Raw genomic sequence first — 12206 nt, 5'->3', positions numbered from 1 at the left:
TGAGTTAAAGGAAACAAAAAAAGAGCGATATGACCTTTTCTGACCTTGGACTTGAAACAGACGGTTTCCGTATTTGAGCGCCACAAACTTGAAGTAATCTCGCCACAAGAGCTCAAAAATGACCCTGTCAATCAGAATTATGTGTGAGAGAAAGTTTGGACACCCCAGCAGGAGAATGATTGGCTGTTGGGACTCTCACCAGTACGTGCTCTGATTGGCCGTGCGCTCCCTCTCATACCTGCGCACCTGCTGGTAGATGTACCTGGCAGACAGGCAGCCCATGGCCAGCCTGCACACAGCAACTCATTCTAGTCTTCTGCACATCTGACGCCAACAAAACAACTCACTCTAGTCTTCTGCACAAGTGATGCCAACAAAACAACTCACTCTAATCTTCTGCATAAGTGACGCCAACAAAACAACTCACTCAAATGTTGTGGACATGTGACGCCAACAAAACAACTCACTCTAATCTTCTGCACATGTGACGCCAACAAAACAACTCACTCAAATGTTGTGGACATGTGACACCAACTAAACACAACTCACTCAAATGTTGTGGACATGTGACGCCAACTAATCACGACTCACTCAAATGTGGACATGTGACGCCAACAAAACAACTCACTCAAATGTTGTGGACATGTGACGCCAACAAAACAACTCACTCAAATGTTGTGGACATGTGACTCCAACTAAACAACACACTCAAATGTTGTGGACATGTGACGCCAACAAAACAACTCACTCAAATGTTGTGGACATGTGACGCCAACAAAACAACTCACTCTAGTCTTCTGCACATGTGACGCCAACAAAACAACTCACTCTAATCTTCTGCATAAGTGACGCCAACAAAACAACTCAGTCAAATGTTGTGGACATGTAACACCAACTAATCACAACTCACTCTAATCTTCTGCACATGTGACGCCAACAAAACAACTCACTTTAATCTTCTGCATAAGTGACGCCAACAAAACAACTCACTCAAATGTTGTGGACATGTAACACCAACTAATCACAACTCACTCTAATCTTCTGCACATGTGACGCCAACAAAACAACTCACTTTAATCTTCTGCACATGTGACGCCAAGAAAACAACTCACTTTAATCTTCTACACATGTGACACCAACAAAACAACTCACTCAAATGTGGACAAGTGACGCCAACAAAACAACTCACTCAAATGTTGTGGACATGTAACACCAACTAATCACAACTCACTCTAATCCTCTGCACATGTGACGCCAACAAAACAACTCACTTTAATCCTCTGCACATGTGACGCCAACAAAACAACTCACTTTAATCTTCTGCACATGTGACACCAACAAAACAACTCACTCAAATGTAGACAAGTGACACCAACAAAACAACTCACTCAAATGTTGTGCACATGTGACGCCAACAACACAACTCACTCAAATGGTGTGGACAAGTGACGCCAACAAAACAACTCACTCAAATGTTGTGGACATGTGACACCAACTAAACACAACTCACTCAAATGTTGTGGACATGTGACGCCAACTAATCACGACTCACTCAAATGTGGACATGTGACGCCAACAAAACAACTCACTCAAATGTTGTGGACATGTGACGCCAACAAAACAACTCACTCAAATGTTGTGGACATGTGACTCCAACTAAACAACACACTCAAATGTTGTGGACATGTGACGCCAACAAAACAACTCACTCAAATGTTGTGGACATGTGACGCCAACAAAACAACTCACTCAAATGTTGTGGACATGTGACGCCAACAAAACAACTCACTCAAATGTTGTGGACATGTGACGCCAACAAAACAACTCACTCAAATGTTGTGGACATGTGACGCCAACAAAACAACTCACTCAAATGTTGTGGACATGTGACGCCAACAAAACAACTCACTCAAATGTTGTGCACATGTGACGCCAACTAATCACAACTCACTCGAATCTTCTGCACATGTGACGCCAACAAAACAACTCACTCAAATGTTGTGGACATGTGACGCCAACAAAACAACTCACTCTAATCTTCTGCACATGTGACACCAACAAAACAACTCACTCAAATGTGGACAAGTGACGCCAACAAAACAACTCACTCAAATGTTGTGCACATGTGACGCCAACAAAACAACTCACTCAAATGTTGTGCACATTTGACGCCAACAAAACAACTCACTCTAATCTTCTGCACATGTGACACCAACAAAACAACTCACTCAAATGTGGACATGTGATGCCAACAAAATAACTCACTCTAATCTTCTGCACATGTGACTTCAACAAAACAACTCACTCAAATGTTGTGGACATGTGACGCCAACAAAACAACTCACTCTAATCTTCTGCACATGTGACACCAACAAAACAACTCACTCAAATGTGGACATGTGATGTCAACAAAACAACTCACTCTAATCTTCTGCACATGTGACACCAACAAAACAACTCACTCAAATGTGGACAAGTGACGCCAACAAAACAACTCACTCAAATGTGGACATGTGATGCCAACAAAATAACTCACTCTAATCTTCTGCACATGTGACTCCAACAAAATAACTCACTCTAATCTTCTGCACATGTGACTCCAACAAAACAACTCACTCAAATGTTGTGGACATGTGACGCCAACAAAACAACTCACTCAAATGTTGTGCACATGTGACGCCAACAAAACAACTCACTCTAATCTTCTGCACACGTGACACCAACAAAACAACTCACTCAAATGTGGACATGTGATGCCAACAAAATAACTCACTCTAATCTTCTGCACATGTGACTCCAACAAAACAACTCACTCAAATGTTGTGGACATGTGATGCCAACAAAACAACTCACTCAAATGTTGTGGACATGTAACACCAACTAATCACAACTCACTCTAATCTTCTGCACATGTGACGCCAACAAAACAACTCACTTTAATCTTCTGCATAAGTGACGCCAACAAAACAACTCACTCAAATGTTGTGGACATGTAACACCAACTAATCACAACTCACTCTAATCTTCTGCACATGTGACGCCAACAAAACAACTCACTTTAATCTTCTGCACATGTGACGCCAAGAAAACAACTCACTTTAATCTTCTACACATGTGACACCAACAAAACAACTCACTCAAATGTGGACAAGTGACGCCAACAAAACAACTCACTCAAATGTTGTGGACATGTAACACCAACTAATCACAACTCACTCTAATCCTCTGCACATGTGACGCCAACAAAACAACTCACTTTAATCCTCTGCACATGTGACGCCAACAAAACAACTCACTTTAATCTTCTGCACATGTGACACCAACAAAACAACTCACTCAAATGTAGACAAGTGACACCAACAAAACAACTCACTCAAATGTTGTGCACATGTGACGCCAACAACACAACTCACTCAAATGGTGTGGACAAGTGACGCCAACAAAACAACTCACTCAAATGTTGTGGACATGTGACACCAACTAAACACAACTCACTCAAATGTTGTGGACATGTGACGCCAACTAATCACGACTCACTCAAATGTGGACATGTGACGCCAACAAAACAACTCACTCAAATGTTGTGGACATGTGACGCCAACAAAACAACTCACTCAAATGTTGTGGACATGTGACTCCAACTAAACAACACACTCAAATGTTGTGGACATGTGACGCCAACAAAACAACTCACTCAAATGTTGTGGACATGTGACGCCAACAAAACAACTCACTCAAATGTTGTGGACATGTGACGCCAACAAAACAACTCACTCAAATGTTGTGGACATGTGACGCCAACAAAACAACTCACTCAAATGTTGTGGACATGTGACGCCAACAAAACAACTCACTCAAATGTTGTGGACATGTGACGCCAACAAAACAACTCACTCAAATGTTGTGCACATGTGACGCCAACTAATCACAACTCACTCGAATCTTCTGCACATGTGACGCCAACAAAACAACTCACTCAAATGTTGTGGACATGTGACGCCAACAAAACAACTCACTCTAATCTTCTGCACATGTGACACCAACAAAACAACTCACTCAAATGTGGACAAGTGACGCCAACAAAACAACTCACTCAAATGTTGTGCACATGTGACGCCAACAAAACAACTCACTCAAATGTTGTGCACATTTGACGCCAACAAAACAACTCACTCTAATCTTCTGCACATGTGACACCAACAAAACAACTCACTCAAATGTGGACATGTGATGCCAACAAAATAACTCACTCTAATCTTCTGCACATGTGACTTCAACAAAACAACTCACTCAAATGTTGTGGACATGTGACGCCAACAAAACAACTCACTCTAATCTTCTGCACATGTGACACCAACAAAACAACTCACTCAAATGTGGACATGTGATGTCAACAAAACAACTCACTCTAATCTTCTGCACATGTGACACCAACAAAACAACTCACTCAAATGTGGACAAGTGACGCCAACAAAACAACTCACTCAAATGTGGACATGTGATGCCAACAAAATAACTCACTCTAATCTTCTGCACATGTGACTCCAACAAAATAACTCACTCTAATCTTCTGCACATGTGACTCCAACAAAACAACTCACTCAAATGTTGTGGACATGTGACGCCAACAAAACAACTCACTCAAATGTTGTGCACATGTGACGCCAACAAAACAACTCACTCTAATCTTCTGCACACGTGACACCAACAAAACAACTCACTCAAATGTGGACATGTGATGCCAACAAAATAACTCACTCTAATCTTCTGCACATGTGACTCCAACAAAACAACTCACTCAAATGTTGTGGACATGTGATGCCAACAAAACAACTCACTCAAATGTTGTGGACATGTGACGCCAACAAAACAACTCACTCAAATGTTGTGGACATGTGACGCCAACTAATCACAACTCACTCGAATCTTCTGCACATGTGACACCAACAAAACAACTCACTCAAATGTGGACATGTGACGCCAACAAAACAACTCACTCTAGTCTTCTGCACAAGTGACGCCAACAAAACAACTCACTCAAATGTTGTGGACATGTGACGCCAACAAAACAACTCACTCAAATGTTGTGGACATGTGACGCCAACAAAACAACTCACTCAAATGTTGTGGACATGTGACGCCAACAAAACAACTCACTCAAATGTTGTGCACATGTGACGCCAACTAATCACAACTCACTCGAATCTTCTGCACATGTGACACCAACAAAACAACTCACTCAAATGTGGACATGGGACGCCAACAAAACAACTCACTCTAGTCTTCTGCACACGTGACGCCAACAAAACAACTCACTCAAATGTGGACATGTGATGCCAACAAAATAACTCACTCTAATCTTCTGCACATGTGACTCCAACAAAATAACTCACTCTAATCTTCTGCACATGTGACTCCAACAAAACAACTCACTCAAATGTTGTGGACATGTGACGCCAACAAAACAACTCACTCAAATGTTGTGCACATGTGACGCCAACAAAACAACTCACTCTAATCTTCTGCACACGTGACACCAACAAAACAACTCACTCAAATGTGGACATGTGATGCCAACAAAATAACTCACTCTAATCTTCTGCACATGTGACACCAACAAAACAACTCACTCAAATGTGGACATGTGATGCCAACAAAATAACTCACTCTAATCTTCTGCACATGTGACTCCAACAAAACAACTCACTCAAATGTTGTGGACATGTGACGCCAACTAATCACAACTCACTCGAATCTTCTGCACATGTGACGCCAACAAAACAACTCACTCAAATGTTGTGGACATGTGACGCCAACTAATCACAACTCACTCGAATCTTTTGCACATGTGACACCAACAAAACAACTCACTCAAATGTGGACATGTGATGCCAACAAAATAACTCACTCTAATCTTCTGCACATGTGACGCCAACAAAACAACTCACTCAAATGTTGTGGACATGTGACGCCAACTAATCACAACTCACTCGAATCTTCTGCACATGTGACACCAACAAAACAACTCACTCAAATGTGGACATGTGATGCCAACAAAATAACTCACTCTAATCTTCTGCACATGTGACGCCAACAAAACAACTCACTCAAATGTTGTGGACATGTGACGCCAACTAATCACAACTCACTCTAATCTTCTGCACAAGTGACGCCAACAAAACAACTCACTCTAATCTTCTGCACATGTGACACCAACAAAACAACTCACTCAAATGTGGACAAGTGACGCCAACAAAACAACTCACTCAAATGTTGTGGACATGTAACGCCAACTAATCACAACTCACTCTAATCTTCTGCACATGTGACGCCAACAAAACAACTCACTATAATCTTCTGCACATGTGACACCAACAAAACAACTCACTCAAATGTGCACATGGGACGCCAACAAAACAACTCACTCAAATGTTGTGGACATGTGACGCCAACTAAACAACTCACTCAAATGTTGTGTACATGTGACGCCAACAAAACACAACTCATTCCAATGTTGTGCACATATAACAACAACAAACCAACATATTCCAATATTGTGCACATGTAACAACACCAAAACAACTAATTCCAATGTTGTGTACATGTAACAACAACAAAACACAACTCATTCCAATGTTGTGCACATGTAAAAACAACAAACCAACATATTCCAATATTGTGCACATGTAACAACACCAAAACAACTAATTCCAATGTTGTTTACATGTAACAACAACAAAACACAACTCATTCCAATGTTGTGCACATGTAACAACAACAAAACAACATATTCCAATATTGTGCACATGTAACAACACCAAAACAACTAATTCCAATGTTGTGTACATGTGACGCCAACTAAACACAACTCATTCCAATGTTGTGCACATCGAACAACAACAAAACACAACTCGTTCCAATGTTGTGCACATATAACAACAACAAAACACAACTCATTGCAATGTTGTGTGCATGTGATGCCAACAAAACACAACTCATTCCAATGTTGTGTGCATGTGACGCCAACAAAACACAACTCATTCCAATGTTGTGCACATGTAACAACAACAAAACACAACTCATTCCAATGTTGTGCACATGTAACAACAACTAAACAACATATTCCAATATTGTGCACATGTAACAACACCAAAACAACTAATTCTAATGTTGTGTACATGTAACAACAACAAAACACAAGTCATTCCAATGTTGTGCGCATATAACAACAACAAAACACAACTCATTCCAATGTTGTGTGCATGTGACGCCAACAAAACACAACTCATTCCAATGTTGTGCACATGTAACAACAACAAAACAACATATTCCAATATTGTGCACATATAATAACACCAAAACAACTCATTTCAATGTTGTGTACATGTGACGCCAACAAAACACAACTAATTCCAATGTTGTGCACATGTAACAACAACAAAACACAACTCATTCCAATGTTGTGCACATCGAACAACAACAAAACACAACTCATTCCAATGTTGTGCACATATAACAACAACAAAACACAACTCATTGCAATGTTGTGTGCATTTGACGCCAACAAAACACAACTCATTGCAATGTTGTGTGCATGTGACGCCAACAAAACACAACTCATTCCAACGTTGTGCACATGTAACAACAACAAAACAACATATTCCAATATTGTGCACATATAATAACACCAAAACAACTCATTTCAATGTTGTGTACATGTGACGCCAACAAAACACAACTAATTCCAATGTTGTGCACATGTAACAACAACAAAACACAACTCATTCCAATGTTGTGCACATCGAACAACAACAAAACACAACTCATTCCAATGTTGTGCACATATAACAACAACAAAACACAACTCATTGCAATGTTGTGTGCATTTGACGCCAACAAAACACAACTCATTGCAATGTTGTGTGCATGTGACGCCAACAAAACACAACTCATTCCAATGTTGTGCACATATAACAACAACAAAGCACAACTCATTCCAATGTTTTGCACATATAACAACAACAAAACACAACTCATTCCAATGTTGTGTGCATGTGACGCCAACAAAACACAACTCATTCCAATGTTGTGCACATATAACAACAACAAAACACAACTCATTCCAATGTTGTGCACATATAACAACAACAAAGCACAACTCATTCCAATGTTGTGTGCATAGGACGCCAACAAAACACAACGTATTCCAATGTTGTGCACATGTAACAACAACAAAACACAACTCATTCCAATGTTGTGCACATATAACAACAACAAAACACAACTCATTCCAATGTTGTGCACATATAACAACAACAAAGCACAACTCATTCCAATGTTGTGTGCATGTGACGCCAACAAAACACAACGTATTCCAATGTTGTGCACATGTAACAACAACAAAACACAACTCATTCCAATGTTGTGTGCATGTGACGCCAACAAAACACAACTCATTCCAATGTTGTGCACATATAACAACAACAAAGCACAACTCATTCCAATGTTTTGCACATATAACAACAACAAAACACAACTCATTCCAATGTTGTGCACATATAACAACAACAAAACACAACTCATTCCAATGTTGTGCACATGTAACAACAACAAAACACAACTCATTCCAATGTTGTGTGCATGTGACGCCAACAAAACACAATGTATTCCAATGTTGTGCACACGTAACAACACCAAAACAACTCATTCCAATGCTGTGTACATGTAACAACAACAAAACACAACTCATTCCAATGTTGTGCACATCTAACAACAACAAAACACAACTCATTCCAATGTTGTGCACATATAACAACAACAAAACACAACTCATTCCAATGTTGTGCACATATAACAACAACAAAACAACTCATTCCAATGTTGTGCACATGTAACAACAACAAAACACAACTCATTCCAATGTTGTGTGCATGTGACGCCAACAAAACACAACGTATTCCAATGTTATGCACATGTAACAACACCAAAACACTGACCAGGGTGCAAATTTGGTGGAATAATCCAGGCCGATCAGTCCGTTGCGTGTCTCCTTGTAGGACGCCACCGCATCCTACGGGAAGGACTTCAGGTCAACGACAGGTGTCGGTGTAAATAGATAGATAGTACTTTATTGAGAGTGACAAGGTGCTGCACTCACCGTGTCCCAGAAATAATGTTGGAGTCTGAGCACAGCCTGACTTTCCCCGCCTGCGCACGGGAAGGCTGAGCGAGGGTCCTTGGCAGGCTCTGTGGCGGCACATCAAGGATGAGAGGACAGCAAAAACAAACGTGGCGGCTAACGTCCACCTGTCTGCTGCAGGTCCGCCACGCTGGGAATGACTCCCTCCTGCAGGCCCTGGGGGAGGGGCTTAAGGCGGTCCGGGGTCGGGAACTCGGGCCTGACCTGACTTCTGGATTCCACTTCCTTTCGGAACTGAGTGTAGACGTCAGGAAGCCTGCACAGAGAAGCCAGGGAGTCAGCATGGTGCTGGAGAGCAGCGGCAGTGACACCTGCTGGCACAGGTGAGCACTGCAACACACTTTGTGGAGCTCTAATTGGATAAAGCTATACAAAAATGAGCACCGTCAAATGACTTTTTTTTTTTTTTAATCAGATTAATCACGCTTTTGAATTCGGATTAATCATGATTAATCACAGTAAATTACTTGCTTACATAATTTAATAGAAAATAGAAAAAGATCCCAATATTTGAACACAAATGCAAATTTATCATCAGAATGTCACACAAACATTTTTTAAATCTAAACAAAAAGTGTGATTAATCTGCAAATATACATGATTAATGCCATCATTTTTTGGGATTAGTACCATTATTTTTGGCAAATCTGAAATATGTACTCAATATAAATATAAATAAAACATCTGTTATAAAAGTGATAGCAGATGATTGCTATTAAGTGAAAAAAAATAAATGTTAAAATGTATTCATACATGGAAAATATTATGATTGCTGACATTTTTTTATTTGAAAAAAAAAAAGGACAAAAATAACAATTAGTGTCATCGTTATGATTTTTAAATATGTTACTTTTTCCGAATAACCTGTTAAAATATTAACTTTACAAATAACTTCCTCTCTGCTTGTGATTGGCTAAAAGAATAACCTGTGAGAAGTTGCACATAATCAAATAACGCTGAAAAATATAAACACTATAAAATGTTAATAACATCATAACTATGAAATGTTAGTGACATAAAACTATAAAACATTAATAACATAATACTACAAAACGTTAATAAAATAAAAACTATAAAATGTTAATAACAAAACTTTAAAATTTTATAATAATGTAAAAAACAAAACTATAAAACATTAATAACAAAACTATGAAATGTTAACATAGAAAGTATAAAATGTTAAAATAAAAACAATAAAACGTTAACATAAAACTATAAAATGGTAACATAAAAATGATAAAATGGTAACATTAAACTACAAAACGTTAATAACATAAACACTATACAACTATAACAACAAAACTATAAAACGTTAACATAAAAACTATAAAATGTTGACATAAAAACGATAAAATGTTAATGACATTAAACTACAAAATGTTAACATAAATACTATAAAACGATATGAAAACTATAAAATGTTAACATAAAAAATATAAAATGTTAACATAAAAACTATTAAATGTTAATAACATTAAACTACAAAATGTTAACATAAAAACTATAAATAATTGAAAAAACTATTATATGTTAACATAAAACTATAAAATGTTAACATAACAACTATAAAATGTTAACATTAAAACTATAAATTGTTAAAAGACCTATAAAATGTTAACATTAAAACTAAAATGTTAATATAAAAACTATAAATCGTTAAGAAAACTATAAAATGTTAACATAAAAACTATAAATCGTTAAGAAAACTAAAATGTTAACATAAAAACTATAAAATGTTAACATAAAACTATAAAATGTAAAAAAAAACAACTTTACAACTATAATAAGATAACTATTAAAAAGTTAAAATAGAAACTATAAAATGTTAACTTAAAAACTATAAAATGTTAATAACATTAAACTACAAAATGTTAACATAACTATAAAATGTTAACATTAAAACTATAAATCATTAAGAAACCTATAAAATGTTAACATTAAAACTAAAATGTTAATATAAAAACTATAAATTGTTAAGAAACCTATAAAATGTTAACATAAAAACTAAAAAGTTAATATAAAAACTATAAATCGTTAAGAAAACTATAAAATGTTAACATAAAAACTATAAAATGTGAACATAAAAACTACAAAACGTTAATAAAAAAAACTCTAATAAGATAACTATTAAAACGTTAACATAGAAACTATAAAATGTTAACATAAAAACTATAAAATGTTAATAACATTAAACTACACAATGTTACCATAAAAACTATAAAACGTTAAGAAAACTATAAAACATTAATAACATAACTATAAAACGTTAACATAAAAACAAAACTAAAATAAATAACAAAACTATAAAACGTTAACATAAAAACTATAAAATGTTATAAAAACTATAAAATGTTAATATAAAAACTATAAAATATTAACATTAAACTACAAAATGTTAACATAAAAACTATAAATCGTTGAAAAAAACTATAAAATGTTAACATAAAAACTATAAAATGTTAACATTAAAACTATAAATCGTTAACAAACCTATAAAATGTTAACATGAAAACTAAAATGTTAATATAAAAACTATAAATCGTTAAGAAAACTATAAAATGTTAACATAAAAACTATAAAATGTTAATAAAAAAACTATAAAACTACAATAAGATAACTATTAAAACGTTAACTTAAAAACTATAAAATGTTAACATTAAACTACAAAATGTTAACATAAAAACTATAAAATGTTAACAAAAACTATAAATCATTAAGAAAACTATAAAATGTTAACATTAAAACTAAAATGTTAATATAAAAACTATAAATTGTTAAGAAAACTATAAAATGTTAACATAAAAACTAAAATGTTAATATAAAAACTATAAATCGTTAAGAAAACTATAAAATGTTAACATAAAAACTATAAATCGTTAAGAAAACTAAAATGTTAACATAAAAACTATAAAATGTTAATAAAAAACTTTAAAACTATAATGAGATAACTATTAAAACGTTAACTTAAAAACTATAAAATGTTAATAACATTAAACTACAAAATGTT

At 36.1% G+C, this 12206-nt stretch overlaps 1 protein-coding gene across 1 annotated transcript in view; it reads right to left on the bottom strand.

The window, feature by feature from the left end:
* The window catches only part of cry-dash (cryptochrome DASH), a 29685-nt gene that overhangs the window by 10268 nt on the left and 7211 nt on the right, over positions 1-12206 (bottom strand). Inside the window, exons 5-9 of the mRNA XM_061964899.2 lie at positions 9307-9455; positions 9158-9246; positions 8997-9070; positions 200-289; positions 45-124 (exon numbers count right to left, since the gene is read on the bottom strand). Coding sequence (XP_061820883.1) covers positions 45-124; positions 200-289; positions 8997-9070; positions 9158-9246; positions 9307-9455 — 482 coding nt within the window. The remainder of the gene's footprint in view (positions 1-44; positions 125-199; positions 290-8996; positions 9071-9157; positions 9247-9306; positions 9456-12206) is intronic.

This window comes from Nerophis lumbriciformis, linkage group LG07 (assembly GCF_033978685.3).
Source record: "Nerophis lumbriciformis linkage group LG07, RoL_Nlum_v2.1, whole genome shotgun sequence".
NCBI classification, from domain to species: domain Eukaryota; kingdom Metazoa; phylum Chordata; class Actinopteri; order Syngnathiformes; family Syngnathidae; genus Nerophis; species Nerophis lumbriciformis.
The sequence above is the reverse complement of the archived record's forward strand: the minus strand, read 5'-3'. Positions and strand labels throughout refer to the sequence as shown.